The 18,013-nt window shown below is 37.9% G+C and overlaps 1 protein-coding gene and 1 long non-coding RNA gene across 5 annotated transcripts in view; one reads left to right on the top strand and one right to left on the bottom strand.

Annotated features, from left to right (window-relative positions):
• The window catches only part of LOC125502549, a 24,803-nt gene extending 6,999 nt beyond the window's left edge, over nt 1-17,804 (bottom strand). The window contains exons 1-3 of one of the 2 annotated variants that reach the window (XR_007280315.1): nt 17,730-17,804; nt 2,967-2,986; nt 486-550 (exon numbers count right to left, since the gene is read on the bottom strand). This is a non-coding gene — a long non-coding RNA (uncharacterized LOC125502549). Of the gene's footprint in view, nt 1-485; nt 551-2,966; nt 2,987-17,729 lie in introns of those variants that run through there. The other variant, XR_007280316.1, reaches the window with a different exon arrangement.
• Nucleotides 362-15,652, top strand: LOC109535041 (harmonin). Of its 3 annotated transcripts, XM_048661037.1 has the most exons (13): nt 362-486; nt 1,059-1,212; nt 5,136-5,244; nt 8,520-8,544; nt 8,595-8,732; nt 8,786-8,930; nt 8,994-9,216; nt 9,353-9,741; nt 9,796-9,990; nt 12,947-13,087; nt 13,523-14,170; nt 14,244-14,545; nt 15,280-15,652. In XM_048661037.1, exons 1-13 carry the CDS (start codon nt 362-364, stop codon nt 15,317-15,319), a joined length of 2,634 nt encoding a protein of 877 aa, XP_048516994.1. In that variant the 3' UTR covers nt 15,320-15,652. The 3 variants fall into 3 exon arrangements, with proteins under 3 accessions (XP_048516994.1, XP_048516995.1, XP_048516996.1); XM_048661038.1 differs by lacking the exon at nt 14,244-14,545; XM_048661039.1 differs by lacking the exons at nt 362-486; nt 1,059-1,212; nt 5,136-5,244 and adding an exon at nt 8,280-8,460.
• Nucleotides 17,805-18,013: the final 209 nt, after the last annotated feature.

The following is an 18,013-nucleotide window of genomic DNA, read 5'->3' as shown; positions in this document are numbered from 1 at the left end:
CCCGAAAACAAAACTTAGACATTCTGAATAATAAAATATTATTTGAGGAGCGTTTTTTGAGGCTCTGCTGCATCGTTTGTAATTGATTTTTCCTTTCTTGGTGAAATTGGGTTTTATTTGTTTATTTAAAATCATACCAGATGGGTTTCTGCTCAAGTGAAAAACAACCCATTAGCGGGAAAACGATGATCTTGAACAGGTTTTCTTATAAGCGCGCTTGTAGTGAAAGCCATTTTTATTGGCACGAGAAATTCCATTGTCGGAATCTATTTGTTTTAAGTACGACAATATCCAAATTGGTCAGTGCTTTCTACTTGACTGAAACTAATGCAGACTTCTTCCTTTACAGGCTGGCCGCAACATGCTATCTGTGGATTATGGACCAGTTGGTGTGGGCGTCCAGCACAAATATGCCAGTTCCACCATGTCCTCGGACACGTTGAGTGAAAGCTGTGGAAGTCGCAACAACAGGATCAGAACGGTCAGGTGGGTACGCGGAGTTGATTTCCACTTGTTTTTTGTCCGCATTCTGTCGATCAACCCGAACAATCTAAATCATTTCACAATTTTTTACGCGTCCTTAATTTCGTAAAAGTGAAATGATTATCGCGAGAGCCCACCAATCAAATTCTAATTTAACGTTTACTCTTCGGGATCGAGGTCGCGGAATTTAACACCCGCCTGATCCGTCATATGGAAAATACTTTCTCACGTGCTAATAGCCGAAGATTTGAGCAAGTGGAAAGTGAACTCAAGTATTTACTCTGATCGAAAATTGCCATTAGGAATAAGTCTCCTACGGCAGAACCGAAGACTATGACTAACTTATACCAAAAACAATACAAAAAATCGTTGCACATGATCCGAGTTTTGTTTGTTTATGATTTCAAGCTTTCTCATATGGTAATTTCAGGATTTTCTATAAGCAGGCTGGCGAACATTTACATTGATTATCAATAAAGGCATGGAAACATTAGCTTAAATCACATACAGAGTGGCGCGCCTCATTCGGGACCTTTCGAAAGAATAGTTTTAGAAAAAAGTTTCATGTGTTTTAGATTGGTGAGACCTGCCCATGGCCCATTGCCCGGCCTCAGTTTTCGACATGGTCCATTTTTGGGGTTCAGCATCCGTGGTGGCCGCGAGCATGGGACTGGTATCTTTGTGTCGCAAGTTGAAAGCGGTTCAGAAGCTCATGCTCAAGGATTGCGCGTAAGTCCATTGACAAAGCGCACATCTTCCCAGCAAATTATAAAATCGTCTCACTTTTCAAAACCCAATTACGACAGTCGTGTGCCCATTGAGTGAGTGGGTTTAATTGTGTGTAGTTCCCACTATTATTTCAAATAGACTCGGTTATTTGAACTGCGCTGATCGTCAAGGAAAGTGAACTTTAACTACTTTCCCTGCTGCTACTGCTGCAGATTCCTTTGCATAATGATAATACGGTTAATTCAACACTGTGTGCACTACAGAGGGGAATAAATGCGATGAAAATCTCCTCAAGTGTTTGAAATTTTCAGGGAAAATTGGACAAAGTATGTTACTTTCGGACATGTGGAAAAATTGCAACACCAGCGAAATATTCAACGTTTGAATAAAAAAAATGGTACCTAACTGTTAAACCGTGTGTATAACCGCGATTAGTATGCCAATCACACGTCGCCCGGACTATTTAGAATATTGATCATTCAGTTCAACTCTTGTTATTCACAGTGATGCAAATATTTGGCCAAAAACGCATTCATCAACACTTTTAATTAAGAGAAGCTGTACATTCTGGTCACATTTACCGGATAGAAAACGCGACTGCTTACTTCAAAAAAGATTCAACCAACGAACCAACCCACTTTGCAGATCGATCGACGCGAGTTAAAAATCTGACATTTTGCATAAGGAATGTTGAAGAGATTAAACCAGTCATTAACAATTGGAAATCATTGCGCGCATTGCGATAGAGTACTACTTTTCAATGGCAGAACTGCACGAGAATATAAAGTTCAGTTCAGGATATGCAGATAATGAAATTTATTTTATTGTTACGGTGGCTTATAGCTTCTACTTATATTAGGCATGGGAACTCAGTTAGTTTTCAGGTGTTGGCGCCGTGTTGCCCTAATGGCTTGTTGCGCCAACCCAACGCATCGCCACAGTAACTCACCGGTTCAGAATTGTGCATTAATTAAAGAAGAGTGCCTTCTAAATGCCGTCAAAATTCCTTCAAACCTTCAAAGATTCATGCAAGTCAAAGAAATCCTGAATTTTGCGTTCTTCGTAAATGTTGATTTGAAAATTAATTCTTCATCTTCATTAAACAGTTCCAACTTCTAAAGTAAAGCCAGTAGAAACTTGAAGATTGACATTCTGTAGAAAGCGTAAAATTGCACCTAAATGTCTGATATTCAAATTTCGTTTGACTTTTTGTGACCCAAATAGTTCTAGAGCAACGTCAAAACAGGTGGCGTCATGTTTCAGTCGATTTCGCTATTAAAAAAAAAGAGGCAAAACTAACTCTTGGGTGTTCTTGACTTAACAAAAAACATAAAACTGCAACCCATATTTGCATATCTGAAACGGTTCTTTGCTCCAGATGAGCTTGATGTAAAAATACGAAGCCGCCCAAAATATTCCCAAAGGTTGAAAATTTCTTGTGAAGGCATCAATGGTTTAATCGGAACTAAGTCCACATGATCAGTAAGCTTCCAGTAAGCTGATGCTAATTGCGTTGAATACTGGAACCCGCCAATTTTCCATGTCTGAAGCGATTCTTTAGCGAAAAGCTCAGATGAGCTTAACATAAATATATAAAGTCGCCCCAAATATTTCCTAAGTTTAAAAATTAACTGCGAAAGAACCAATAGCTCAAGCGATACCAAATCCACTTTACGTACGAGTCAATTGATGAATATGGGACTAAAAGTTCTACATGTACATGGCAACCAGGGGCAAATTAATGCTATACTTACCGAAAGGTGTGTAGTGCTACCTGAAAAGAAAGAAGAAAATGTGTTTAGTACAGCAGGAAATCCCTCCAAAATCAAACTTATTTGAAATCAGCAAAGCAAAGAGATATAAATTTAAAGAATCCATCCACTTCAGTAGCTTGTCGGAAAACTAATCTCAGTTCAAGCTATTTGTAGATTAGAGATCATCTTAGCAGCTTTTTGCAAGCTGGCGCCCCATCCTCCATTTTCTACCTATTAAAGTGAACTTCTTGCAGTTCACTACACTTTCCCAAACTACCTCAGTTACCATAAGGGCCACAATGATTCTATATTTCCCAGCTAAGTATGCGATTATTGACTGATTTCCTCTAGTGTCGGACCCAAACTGAAGATTCATACACTTTTTCGAGAAAAACCACCAATGAACCTGTCGGTAGCAAACTGTAAAAACTCAGACGCCTTGACGAAGAAAACCTCCGAACTACAGAATAAACATGATTATTTAATCATTTAATTGTTCGCCCTTTCGATGATTCATGCTTTACTTGGCAGTTTGATTTCAGTTTGTTTATTGTTGACATTTTTGTAGAAAGTTCCTGTTTTCACGGCAAAATTTCCAAAGCCAAATTTCTCTATCCAACTTTCTCAAAAAACGCTCCAATTGCCGATCTTTCACTAAATTAATTTTGAATTTAGAGCCATTTATTGTTGCCTGATTTTCACTCAGCTGGAGTGATTAATTTTGTTTTTCTAAACATATTGACCGCGGGAAAATCGATGAAAAATGAAACTGTTGTTCAATTTCCGAGCGATGAGAGAAACCAACGAAATTTCAACTAATGTCCTTTAAAAGTTCTGATTTCAACGATTATTCTGTCACAAGCGCAATGAAGCTCGATGAGTTACAAGTCAGTAACTCACAGAACGGCATCAACTCAAAAGCGCAACTCAACACAGTATTACCCAGACCTAACTTATATAGACTTGGGGTCGAAAGCATATACTTTTGCCTGCCTGTACAGGGTGATTCCAAATTGGCGTCATTTCACTGGGGGTGTTGTCCGAGGGGCACAAAAAGACTGGACATTTTTATGCCAAAAAACCCAACTTGATCCTGGCAAAGCAAATCAGTTTCAACAGCAAAATTAATTTCATTAAATCCTGTGACAATACGAAAAGTTTGGTCTGCTTTTGCTCTCAACGTGCGAAAATTTCTGAATGTGCTGTAATTTTGCTAAAAGTATTGGAAAATGTACCGTTTTCAAACATTTCAGTTCTGTCATCATCAACGGCTTGCTTAATTGTTTAGCTTATTAGTAGGGGCTTCATTACATAATAATTTCCCTGAATCGCACATTTGCTTATACTGGGCTTTATAGGTTTTGCGAAACAAATAACCTGCAGCACCGCCAGCACTCCTTTAACATTTACTAGTACTCGCGTAATGTGTGCAAGTGGTTCGATGCGTGTTGATGACTACCTTTTCATTAAATTTGCCATTTAAAACGATTTTTCAGCCAAGGGATTCAAGATTTCCTCGCACGTCTCTGGTATTGCGAATTGGCGAATTTTATTCCGCCGAAAACTATGTAGCTTTCCAAAGCAGCATTATTAATGCTTCATGCTCATGACAGAAATGGCCGGGTACCTGATTTATACCGATCGCCATAAGTAATTATGGTTCAATTTTCCTGTCTGCAAGGGTTTGGATAATGAATTTCCCTCGAATTGGCTTGTCATTCTGCGGCCAATAAATAATATAAATTGAGCCCTATTGACAAGTGTGAGAAACTCAGACCAGAACGAAAGCCAGTCTTTTAACATTACTTGCGCGAGTGAGATTCTCCGAAATCTCACACTTGAAATAGCGAGGCCATTATATACAATAAACCGTAGTTAAAATAGTGTTGGCTCACGAAAAAAAATCGTACCGCAGTACGGATTTAAGTACTGTATCCTCTAAAACCAGTTTCACAAGTCATTATAAAAGCACAACTCGCAACCAGCACAGGAGACTATTTGGCAGTTGAATATGTTAATTTGAAAAATAATGCTCAGTGTACCGTTTGGAATTAGCGACTTTCCGGTTTATGAGGCTGTAATTTACCTTTTTGCTGACGGTGCACTTGCATGGGGTTTTTTTCATGAAATTTTCACTTGACTTGTAATAATGAAGTCAAATATTTCCAGATTGGCGATCAAATAATTCGAGTTAATGGATTCGCAGTGGACGATGCCGTACATAAGGAGGTCCTTCAACTGATATCGAACCACACGCATCTCACATTGAAAGTTAGAGGTAAATATTTTTCCTTAAGCCAACTCAGCACCGGTACCATTCGGCTCATAGAGCGAATAATTATTAATGCTTTCATCTTTGACCGGATGCAGCCGAAGGAATTATTAAACCTGATATATCTGATATCCCGCAGAGCTGATTACAAGAAACGAACATTAATTTTGGTTCAATATTCCAATGTTTAATAACCGTGTAATTTTGTAACGGGCATTAGCACCGAACAACTCAATATTCCATTTCTGAGGACTTTAAGTTTCTTTCAATAATGAAAGAAAACAGCACTAAAAAAGCTTCTATTGTTCTTAGACCACCATACCGAAGTGACAATTTCAATGACTTTATGACGAATTATATTATACACACACACTGTGAAATCCTGGTGTAATTTCAACCGGCCAAGGTGTTAGATAAATGAGACAAATTCCTTCATTTGCGGTTTGTTGCGCTTTCACGCACAAACCTGCATAGTTGTTATCCAGAGTTTTTCAGCAGACTGCAGGTATTGCGTTCGTTTGATAACAGGCAACTTTCCAAAAATATTCCGGCTTACGCAAAGGGTGATACTGCAACATCTGTTTAGTTTTAATAGCTGGCAAGATTTGTCATCTGCCACAACATACGGAAGATCGACCGGCCGAATTTCACTTTTCTGGGTTGGGTTTATCGGGCACAGAAACCGCTTTAGACATCAACAATAATTTCAAACCTCTACCACAACCCCACCTATTGGATTCTGTACAATCTGCGCGTTTCATTGTCCATATGTATCTTCACCAGTTTATTTGGTTAACAAAAATTACATTTAGGGCTTGAATGAATAACTAAAACTGTTGTTTATGCATGAGTTTTAAATTGCGCTCAAGATCGCAACATTCTTCGAACGTAACCCCAACCTTTAAAGTGCTCTTTCATCCGGTGCGCTGCTTTTGCTTTGCTCCGATGAATTTGTGTGCCCGAGTCACCTTTGCCGGACCAGCGTTTTAGCTATTGTGGTTTTTCAACTCAAATTTACCGTTTACCGATTGCAGAGGCGGAGATTTACACGAACAGCAGGAAAAAATCTAAATAAATTTAACAAGAAGTTGAACGAATGCCCGAATCGAACGAATCAAGAGACCGAGATGGTGGTAGAACAAGGGTCAACTGGAAACACAAAGTCGATAATCAAAGACAAAATCTCAAAAAAGGAATACAAAGAGGGGCAAAGAAAAAAGACTGAATTTGAGTCGAGCATTCTGCAAAGCCTCAACCAAACGTGATAATCACGGGAAAAAGAGGTGGCGATTCACCTCAAAGTCGAGTTTGTCTCGCCATAATCACGATCCCGAACATCTTGAAGAAGGGAGTTTTTAGTTTTTTTAGGCCGCCTGCAGGCATTTGTGCACTTCTGGATACCACAAAAAAATTACGGCATTACGGTAAGGGAAATTTTACCGAAATAGACAAGTCCAAAAAAGCAGCTAGTATGAACTCATAACAAGAAGAACACATAATAAGTAAGAATTACCATGCAGTGGATCTCAGTACTCTTTCATTATATTTCTTTATGAACTCTCAAAATATTTAATGCACGAAAATACCGAAATCAAGTGTTGAAAATGCTGTCTGTAAACTTTCTGAGGTGGATTGTTGATTTCCAACTTTTAAACCTCAATTTTGTTCAGCATCAAATTGCGCAACTCCGCCCTAATTTTTTGAAACACCCTGTATGGTGGAGGAATCTTGGGACAGTCTCAAAAGCATCTAAAGAAATATTGATAAATTGGGATTCATACTTTACAATTTCTGTTTATTTCCATTTTAATATATGAGAACGAAACTGTCGCGAAGTGATTGATTTTTGGGTCGAAACCTCTTTGGTCGAAATAAGATCTTCAGACTACGTACGTACGAAGTTGTTGGACAATGCTATCTTTGAGAGCATCTTCAGTTGGGGCATCTGCTTCATAAGTACAAAAACTTTGGCAAAGAAACAACTGTGCTGTAACCAATAGACCACCAGCTAATTTTGAATCCAAACGTGAAGAGCCGATTGAAAGTTTCAATCAGTTGCAATATAGTAAAGAGAGGAAAACGTCGCAGTTAGAAAAAGTGAAGGAACAAAACGAAGAGAAACTAAAAAAATGAACGCCAAATTTTGAAACAAATGAGCTAGAAGAAGAATTTGTGAAGGCACTGACCAGAAACTTGAGGTTCAACAAGTGAACACAAAACCTTTTGAATAAAGTGCTGAAGAACTTGGAAACACTAAAGGTATGGTAATTAACGAGCTAATTTTTAAGCCAAAGCGGAAAAGCCGAAGTTTTAATCAATTAGTAGAGTCCAGAAATGAAAAAATCGCATGAAAAGTTACAGTTAGAAACAGTAAAATAGAAAGAACGAACGAGAGATCAAAAAAGAAGAATTTGTGAAGACACAGCCCAGAAAGTTGAAGATGAAAAAGCGAATACAAAAACTTTCGAGGAAAGTACTAAAGAATTTGGAAACACTGAAGGTATGCAAATCAACGAGCTAATTTTCAATCCAAAGCGGAAAAGCAGAAGTTTTAATAATTTAGAAGACAGTCCAACAATGAAAAAGTTGTATATAAACGTTGCAGTTAGAAAAAGTAAAGGAGAAAGAACGAACGGAAGATCAAAAGAAGTAAGGCAAACTTAATATATAAAATAAATGAGCTAGAAGAAGAATTCGTGAAGACACAGACCAGAAAGTTAAAGATCGAAAGTGAACATAAAAACATTTGAGAAAAGTCTTGGATAATTTAGAAGCATTGAAGGTATGGAAATAAGCAAGCTACTTTTGAAACCAAAGATGAAAAGCCGAGGTTTTAATCAATTAGAAGACAGCCCAGAAATGAAAAAGTAGCATGAAAAGTTGTAGTTAGAGTAAAGGAGAAAAAACAAATAGAAACTTTAAAAAAATTAACACAAATTTTTGAAAAACATGAACTAGACGAAGAATTTGTGAAGTCACGGGCCAAAAAGTTAAATAAGATTTAAATTTTAATATAAGGCAATATCTCAAGTTATGCAGTTAACCTTTTGTAGCGCCACGAAGAAGAGTCCGATAACTCATGAAATTAACTCTGAAGAAGGATATTAGAACCACATCCAAATATTCGGTAAAAAGATGGTTTCACACCTCCCTTTCAACAAGCAAATATTTTGAACAATGGCAAATATACTCCTAAATGCTCATAATAGCAAATGGTGCTGAGTGTGTGTCTCTCATGTTTACCAGTTCAACAGGTTTTAAACATGTTTTATTTTTTGCAGGTGTGGGAATGATTCCGGTGAAAGAGTGAGTAGCACAATGCGAATATTTCACCAGCTAATTGCCACCTTTTTTAGCAAAAAAACGGATGGCTTGAGCTGGCAAATTATCACGGATGCCGATTCTCCTATCAGGGAGTCGCCGCAATTAGGAGACAAATTGAACGACGTAAGGGTAAATATTCTAGTGGCACCAAAAAGTAAACTGGGCTGCGGGTAAGTTTTCCAGGCTTGCATATAAAGAGTTGCTGATACCTATTTGGGCGCAGGATCTGCAAAGGTCCTGATTGGAAGCCGGGGATTTTCGTGCAATTCACGAAAGAGGGTGGCATTGCGAGAGATGCAGGCCTCCGACCGGGCGACCAAATTTTATATTGCAACAATGTGGACTTTTTCGATATCCCTTTCAACGAGGTGCGACTTCATCCTCAATTTTGGGTCTGGAATCCTCAACTGTGATTTTGGTTTTTGTTTTAGGCAGTCGCGTTGATGAAGTCATCCCGACAGCTCAATTTAGTGATCCGAAAAGCGGCAGGATCCGAACTGTTTCCCGGTGAATCCAGCGGGTACAACAGTTCGGCCAGTTCCGTGACCGGCGACCAAAGTCCCTCCTGGTCGGACTCGAAGAGGCTCTCTATTGTGAAAGAGGAGAATCTGGACCTGGGCGAACGTCTGAACAACTTGGACAAATTCAAACACCGTAAGTATTAACTCCTCAACCATTTAAATCACGCAATGGCCCTCTGAGTTCCTAATGAGAAAACCTGACTCTCCATCTTTTCTGGATATGCAAAAACGTATCAGTTGGGATTTTTTGAAATATTCTCTGTTTTCAGTGGTCAACGTAAAGAAATGGGACTCCTGGGACGATGAGCCCGAAGACAAGCCCCTTTTCAAACCCACCATAATCAATTTAACGGAAAGCGGCACCACGATTCACAACAACGGGGCCGAAGAGTCCATTGTTGAAGAGTTCAACACTTCATCCAGCAGCAGTCTGAGCGGTCATAACTTTGTCGACTTAGGCCAGGCCAAAGGAGGCGAAAACATTTACGCAACTACAAAAAAAGAGCGGGTGGTTGTGGAGGTGCATCAAAGCGACCCCAAAAGCAAACCTCCTCTCATGAAAAGTGCCTCCAACAGCAGTTTCAGCAGCTTTGCTAGCAACGCAACCAGTTGCAGCTTGTCTTCGGCGATTACTTTAGAGATTCAACGGCGGCAACAAGTGAGCTTTGTGGTAGGAGTGGGTTGCGGGCAAAATTTATTTGATCGTTTCCAGAAAATTGCCAATGAGAAACCGTCCATAGATGAGCAGTTGCAAAAGAAGAAAATCTTCAAAGGGGTGGACAGCGACAAGCAGTTTCAGCACAGCAAGCTGATGGACGAGTTCAAAAGGGCACATAAAAAAATGTTCAAGAGTTCTGAGGCCGTGGATGTGGAGAAGTTATCAAATAGTGTTACGGATCTGAGCGAAGTAAGTTTTTCTAGATTTTTGCGCCTATTTATGGGAAACTCCGTTTTATTTTATGCTGGTATGACGGTATGGAAATCCGTTTATTTATTGTCGGTTTTCTGCCCTCACCCACTGAATCAATATGCGATAGAGATAAGCCGTTTTGTGAAATTGGCACGTTAAATACCATCGACACGATTGTCTAATTAGTCTAATTATGTAATAAAACAATGGTACACGATAAGCCCGTTTGTGTATTCTAAAATTTCTTTGGGTAATTTATCACTGTCGCCATATATTGTTTGTTGATTGACAATGTGAGCTTATCATTTCAAGGACTTGCCAATGAATTCTGACCAGATTTTGGTAAATAAAGCTGATGAAAAAGCGAGGAATTGCCATTGCTTGTTCGGGTTGATTTATTTCACGAATTAAACCTGAGTAATATTTACTGGAACGCCAACAACAATAACTTAAAGGACATTTTTATTCATCAAATGAGTTGAATGAGAAAAAGGAACGTTTTAGGATCCGCAAAGTTATCAATTGCTAACAAAATCCTTTAGAAGGATGAAGAATAACTTAATGAAATTTGATATTTACGATGTTGGGGCATTTTGAGGAATTTGATTTGTTTCGAAAACATCGACCGATTTTGGGCAGAAAAAAGTTAAATTCCACATGCGAGTTTAATGCTTTTGAAATGACTGCTTTCGCCCTAAGGATCATCCGAACTACCGCCTTTGGGGCATTTCAATTACGCAAAACTGCGGGCACAAACGTTTCCAAAACCGTTTCGGAAGAAGTTAGCACAGTTGCAGAATGTGACGCAAAAAATATTCAGAGCCCGTTTTTCAAGAACTCAGAGATTGAAACCTTCAACGAAACAAAAACTGCATCGAATGATCAAGAGATTCTTTAGAATTAAAGACACTAAGAAAAATTGTTATTTTCTCGCTCAAGGGATTATCTCGCATAGGGTGAAGATATTATTAATCTCAAAAGCAAAGGGCGAATAAACTAGAAAAAAGCTGTCCAAAAACCTCACAAGCTGCCACATGCAATAAAAAAATACATTCTAATCGTCCTGTATTCGAACGGGAGGTGGACGATTTGCAATGATAAACCGTTTAGCTGTATTGTACTGGAACAGTACAATACCACGCAATTCCCATCGAAATTAATTGTTTATACTTTTTACCTGTTTGTTGTTATTCGATATCCGACATTGTTCAGTTCGCATCCGAAGTTCGTCGCGACGGTTTGGAACGACGGCAACACGTCATTTTCACGTGAAATCCGTGATGAAAGCGCAAGGAAGCGGGCCTGCCTTTATTTTGCAAACATACGAAGTGAGTTTTTTCTTTAATTATACCGTGGAGTCGATTCCATGGAAAATGTTTTATGTTGCAAAGGTGGACTGTTCGCTTCGTTTGCACAAGTTTGGTGGTTTCGCTTTTGTCAATAACAAGACCCAGATAAAGATATACTGCAGTTTTTGAGTTTTATTGCAGTACTATAGTTTGGTTTCTGTTCAAAATTCATCAATGATGAACTTACTTTGAACTAAAGAAAGTATGATTTCTAACCATTCTCGAGGTCTAACTGTAACAAACGCAATAAAATCTACTTTTGTAGATTTTTCCAACGGGAAACGGTGCAAAGCAATTTTTCGAGTCATTGCCGAACGGCGATCATGTTGCGCTAAGCTGGCTGTTTTCCTTTAGGAAAAAGAGAGTGAAAATATTGAAATTTGAACCATCGACTAGAAACCTGCAATTGGGTATACGATGTCATGCATGACTGAGAAGTGTGCACGTACTTTTTTCGCAGTAATGCTTATCTCGAGTTGTACAGGGTGGATACCAGATTCGCATAGAACCCAAAACTATAGCATGACACGCTCTTTAAACTGTTGTCTCTACGGCCTACGGCTTTGGTTCTTTGATATCGTTTTTTGGAAATAATGGCATAATTTTTCAGAACATTTAATGCTCAAGCCCTGAGGAGCGCCCATATGTTCGTGGGGCTAAGAAATGCCTGTTATTAGTTGAGGGTTTTTTTGCGGGTTTTCCCAAAATCAAAACTGGAAAAAGGGACAGCTCAAGAGAAGCGTAGAACCAAAAAAACTGTTCATTTCGTAGATGCTGATGCTAAAAATGTCTTTGTGCCTCTAGAACACCGGCTGTAAAAAAGTGACCAATTGCCAAAGCAAACAAGGCAAAACTCTTTCAACGAGCGATCTTTTGCAAGCCCACCGCTACCTGCTGAAAGTTATTTAAAAAATATGCCAAATGTTTTAAAAGTGAAAAGGGGCTGTATCTCTACAAGAAGAAGCGCAAAATATATTGATTCTTCCCATCCCTATCGGTCAAAAACAAGCATTTGTACCACCCTATATAAAAGTCAAGACGTTTTCAACCGACCTTTAAGAGTGGTTGATACCAACCCAGAGCGACGTTTTGCTTAGATATAACTTATGGTAAAAATGCGATTTGTAAATTTGCACTGAAACCTGAGTCACTTTTTACCACAAAATCGGGTTCATTTAGCAAGAATATGATCAAATCCGAATAACAAACAACGATTGACGTAATTCAGTCGGTTCTAAAAGTTAAAATGCCACAAATTTAATGGTATTAGCGCGTCTATTCAAGATTCTTATTGTCTAGCAATCGTAACCAAAAAAACCAAAAACAGTAGTCTTGATTACGTAATGGTAGCAGTACGAGGCAATTTACATTCAATTTGTACTTTTCCCACTCGAAATTGGGTCTTGTTCACGGTGCATCAGAAATCTAACAATTAACAGCTTTAACGAATTACAAGAAAAAATAATAATTGTTTCAATGAAACATCAAATTAATGCTTGCTGTTATTTAATAGATTAATAATCAGATGACGAAGAGAAATCGTGGGCCATTGAAAAGAGTGGTTGCACGCAATATAAAAGTTAAACCAAATCGTTCTGTTTTAGGATCGACTCAACAATAATGCGAAAACTAAAGAGCTAACAGAGCGGTTAGCTGAGCTGCAGAACAGCGTCACAGAAGAAACGAAAAGACTGACCATAAGCAAAGCAAATTCAGCGGTGTCCGCTCCGCCACCTCCACCCCCCGTAAGTAATTTAAGTATTTAAAGTGGATGAGTAAATATTCCTACAAAAAATATCCTGCCACTAGTTAAACCAAATAACTGTTTAAAAATCATTTGCCGACAATAAGCGTCATTAAACCACGTTCTTCTGCATTTATCACAGCGCGATTTGGACAAATGCAAATTATTTTTTTTAATTCACAGCAATTTGTTGTAACTACTAGATATTAATTAAAATCGATAGTAAGTTGGGAATAAAACGTTCAATAAAGTTCTTTAGTTGCTACTAGTACTTATTACAACTGAAACACATAGATACTTAAAAATAGAAATTCCAGGAATACATATACCTACACCGACTTAAGATAAGCTTAATCTTATTTAAGCAATTGGTGTGATGGCATCAATCGCACTTTAACCATGAACCGTTGGCTGTTTATAGAATCCGTTGTTTCAGCCGCCGCAATGCAGCAGTGTTACCAGTAGTGTGTCTTCAACACCTTCATCTTCTGCGCCCTCAACCCGCTCAAATACATTGAAAAGCACCAAAGTGAAACCGAAAGCACCGCCTGTGCCTGTGAAGTATTCTGTGCTTTCCTACACTTCGCAAAATGGGTTCAAGAAGGCTACAAATGGTTTTGCTTCTTCGCCAGGGAATGGAAATGAGCCGCCACCGTGCCCCAGTCCGGATTATGATACGTTGAGTTTGGCAAGTTCAACTTCCAGCAGCGTAGCGACCCGGAAAGCTTCTACTGGTGACAAGGAATCGGCCGAAATGGAGTCTTTGGAGTCATTTCGCATCAACAATCCCGCCAATGTAAAGCCCAGGCCGCCTAGTACATATTTCCACAAACGAATCTTGTCCAATACGCTCTCGAATCAGTCGAGTAGTTCAGTGAGCACAATTAGAAGGAATAGACCCGTTAGTATAACCATTGGGGAGTATCCGTCTATGAGAAGGCAGCCAGGGAAGTTGGACTTTCTTCAAGCCAGCCAAGACACGGTTGATGTTGGGGGAAACGACGAAAGTCTGGGGAACCGCTTATCCTCCGAACTGGCTCAAACGTTGAAGCGATCGAATTTGAAGCTGCGAACCGAATCGATGGTAAGAGCGGTCGTAATGCGTTATATGTATCTTAGGTTGTGCCTGTAGAAAAAATAATCCAATGTTATTTCAGGAAAACTTGTTAGACAACTCGTCGCATAAACCGAGTCAAATTAAAACGCAGAAAAACGGAGCCGTTCGAATTTCGCTTAATAACCTATCGAAAGCCTTTGCAAAGTCGACTAGCGATCTGACAGAAGACTTTGACGATCACTATGACACGCTGCCCCTCAGAAATAGGGTGACGATAAACGTCCATCTCATGAAACCTAACGAAACTCCGAACGGAATTTTGAAAAACGGAAATCCCGATTGCGCGTTATCATCCGGTCACAAAATAGTGACCCCTCAGAAAAGTATTACTTTTGGAGAGATGTAAGCAAAAACAACCAAGGATTGAGACTATTTGGCTACTTGAACCTAAAAAACTAACAAAATTACCGACTGTAGATCTTCGTTTTCTCCCCGAAGCATGCGACTTACACGTAGACATCATTTCATAAAAGCTTGTATTTACCTGACATTCTCTTGTATTTTAAACTTAATTTTCTTCTACTAATCGACATTTTAACAAGTCTGCATTCAGCGTTCTTCACGGTTGATGGTATCTTGAGGATACCGGAAACGGGACATTGGATTATTATAAAATCACGGAAATTCGGATGTCAAAAGTGGCTGATTCTGGGTCTTCCAGACTTTTCAACCGATTTCGACCATCAAAAAGCCAAAAGTTTCGTATCAAAAAACAGAGAAATATTTCAGCATTTAGTAACCAAATAATCGAAATCGAAGTTTTCATGAAATCATGCGGAAAGTAAGTGCGAATCATAAGAGGCTTTCACAGCTTTGGTGACTTATTTTGCATCTCAAACGTGATGTTATATTTTTTAGAATAAGCACAGAAGAAACACTTTAAATTATTAGAAGACGAGCGATTATAGAATCAAGGAAACTTTCATAATAATCCAATGTCTCGTTAATGTACAATCAAAGCCATGACACCTTGTATATTATATTCTTGTTGCCCTTGTGCATATTCAGATACATCCATTTCATTTCTTATTGTTGAGATTTCAATCACTCTTTTTAATTGGTGTTGCTTTTTTCAGGCCAACCCTGATAAAGGATAAATCAGCAGGAAAAAGTTAGCAGCTCTACAGGATTCGGTACTGAACCACATAACGAAGCTAATCTGTGCAATTTTATATAAATTATTATAATGTTTCCGTTTATTGTACTATAAATAAATTAATAAGTTAGGACGATTTCTTTGTGATAAGATTTATATTTATATATTAGTGGCGATGTCGTTGGCTCAACAACAGTGTTTGAAACCGAATAGTTGGGAATTAATCGACTGTTTCAACATTGCTGGATCAGAAAATGCCCTTTTCGTTTCCAAGTGGAAATTAGTTTATTAACTAAGCGCATCGTAGGTATATTAATTTATGTATACATAAGATTAAACCTATACAAAATTTATTCGGATTTCTATCTACCCTTATAGAGTGTGATGTGGGCAAATGCAGCTCACAATATATCACAAATAGGCCTGGGTAACACTGTGTTGAGTTGCGCTATTGAGTTGTTGCCACTTTCTGAGTTAACGGATAATGAGTTATGATGACCCGAGACTGGAATTTTCACATCTAAAAAAAATTAATTAACATTTTTTCTGAGTAACGCTTTACTACTTTGTTGAAGCAACTAAAAAAAAGTAATCTAGATTTTCCCAGAAACGAAACTGATTCTAAAGAAGTCAACGAGGTTTCTTGTAAAATCGATCTCTCAATTTTTTGCATAAAAGATTCAGTTTGCCAGGAATTTAACGGTAAAACGTTAGGAAAAACGCGGTTTTTCTGTTTAGACAGTGTTGTTCAAAAATATTGACCTAAAAGTGAAGAAACCCCAGTTTCGAAGAGTTTCCCAAATAAATGATTATAAACTTTCGCTTTTTCAGTTCAGGGAAATATTTTTGGAAAAAGCCCCAGAAATAAATATTAGGGTTTTGTCCATAATGCGAAGCTGCAAAAAGTATTCCAAACATTTTTGCAAAGCGGTTAAGGAGGCGAGTGCAATATAAAATATATTTTATAATTTTTCACAGAAAATACCTGAAGATTGTCAGTATTTTAAGTAAAACAAAAAAATAATTCGATTTTTGCGTAGAAAGAATTGCTTAAATAGAAACTTTGTTAATACCGGAATAACTTGAAAATTTAAAGGAACTTTAAAAACTTCAGAGCGATGGGCGGCGAATCTTCCAACTAATTTTTTTAAACTTTTGCTCTGGTTGTTTTCGGTTTTGGAGAAAGCCTTAATGGTTTTCGGGAAACACGGGAGGAATTTATTTTCGTTTTTGTCCCGAATTCGACGCTAAAAAAAGTTTTTGTAAAATTTTTACAAAACTATAAATTTATCTTGTAATTATTCGCGTAAAAGTCCTCCAGATCGGTAGTATTTTTAAGCGAAACTCTACAAAATAGAGCATTTTTGAGTAGAAAGTAAAGGAAAAAATCAGTCAAAATTAAAAAACACATCTTTTTTTAATAATCTCTACAATTTTCAGAGGAATGGAAGTGACGAGTTTTCCAAAAAAATTATTATAAACTTTCGCTTATTCTGTTCGTTTTTTGATAGAAAATTATTTAATTTTTGTCCCAAATTCGAAGCTGGAAAGGGATTTCTAAACTTTTTACAAAGCGACGAAGGAGGCGAGTGTTCTGTGTTCTGAAAATGTATTTCATAATTTTTCGCGAAAAATACCTTAAGATTGTCAGTATTTTGAAGTGAATCTTTAGAAAATTAAGCATTTAGAAAAAAGAGTAACTTGGCTAAAACTGAGAAATTCTGAAAATTTGAAGAAAAAAAACTATATTATTAATAAATAACTTAAAATAAATCTAAAAGCAACGGAACCGAGTTACTGCGCCGGTGCGTGGGTTGGCGCACTAAGCAATTTACGTGTGGCACATAGAGTAAGTAAAATAATAATTATTTTACTTTCTCTATGGTGTGGCACTGCGCCAACTTCTAAAAATTCASTGAGTTACCCAGGCCTAATCACRAAAGATACCCAWAATCCCCAAAATGTATGAGAAAAACGGACATTTAAAAATGAATGCTCGATTGCGTCTAAAYGGTTAGAAAYAGGCTGGAAAYAAAATATAGTGTTTTCTTAATTTGGCAATCTGCATATGTACAGGTTGTCTCGTAAAGGCATTATTGACTACAACTTTGGGTTCTTAAAGAGSGCACCAACACCAAACTAATAAATTGGTCTTTTATCGAGCCCACGGTTTCGAAATTAACAAGTGAATCTTAGTGAGTAAAAAGTGGTTGAAATCCGCATTTCTACAAGAAATACCACTAATAAATTAGCACAGGGATAATCTATACGGTGAATGTATTTAGCAAATGGATCTGATAGGCTCGGAATCTTTCAAAAGAAGAAATTTTGAAAGTTGTACTTAAGCCATAAAACGCACGCAAGTTGGGGTGCATTTTTCTACGTAAAAAGATGCGTTTTATGGTCCGAAAGAGGATGTACATGTCTTACCTACTCTCAATACAAGAAACCTCCACAATCCGCATTCTACTACATTTTAATACTTGAATAACGCACAAAACTAATGACATCAACGTCAGAGATAATTGACGTGTTTTGTCAATATATATCTAGCTGAATGTGTGGTTGCCGCTGTAGTTTTTTATACACATTCTGGAAATTCCAATTTTTTAAAGTAAAATTCATTCGTAAGAGCTAATGTCTTCCAAAACCTGCTATAATTATTATAACAAATTCCTAACTAATCTCCGTATTCACAAAGCACATAGATATAA

The sequence above is a fragment of the Dendroctonus ponderosae genome, unplaced genomic scaffold (genome assembly GCF_020466585.1).
Source record: "Dendroctonus ponderosae isolate FM_Combo_2020 unplaced genomic scaffold, Dpon_F_20191213v2 Dpon_F_20191213_1, whole genome shotgun sequence".
NCBI lineage: Eukaryota > Metazoa > Arthropoda > Insecta > Coleoptera > Curculionidae > Dendroctonus > Dendroctonus ponderosae.
Note: the sequence above shows the minus strand (reverse complement) of the source record. Positions and strands in the feature narration are given on the sequence as shown.

Coding starts and splice junctions, on each gene's coding strand:
- LOC109535041 (XM_048661037.1), top strand. CDS start 362: ATGCTATCTGTGGATTATGGACCAGTTGGTGTGGGCGTCCAGCACAAA. Junction 9,742..9,795: donor AGATTCAACGGCGGCAACAA/GTGAGCTTTGTG, acceptor GATCGTTTCCAG/AAAATTGCCAATGAGAAACC. Junction 14,546..15,279: donor AGTATTACTTTTGGAGAGAT/GTAAGCAAAAAC, acceptor TGCTTTTTTCAG/GCCAACCCTGATAAAGGATA.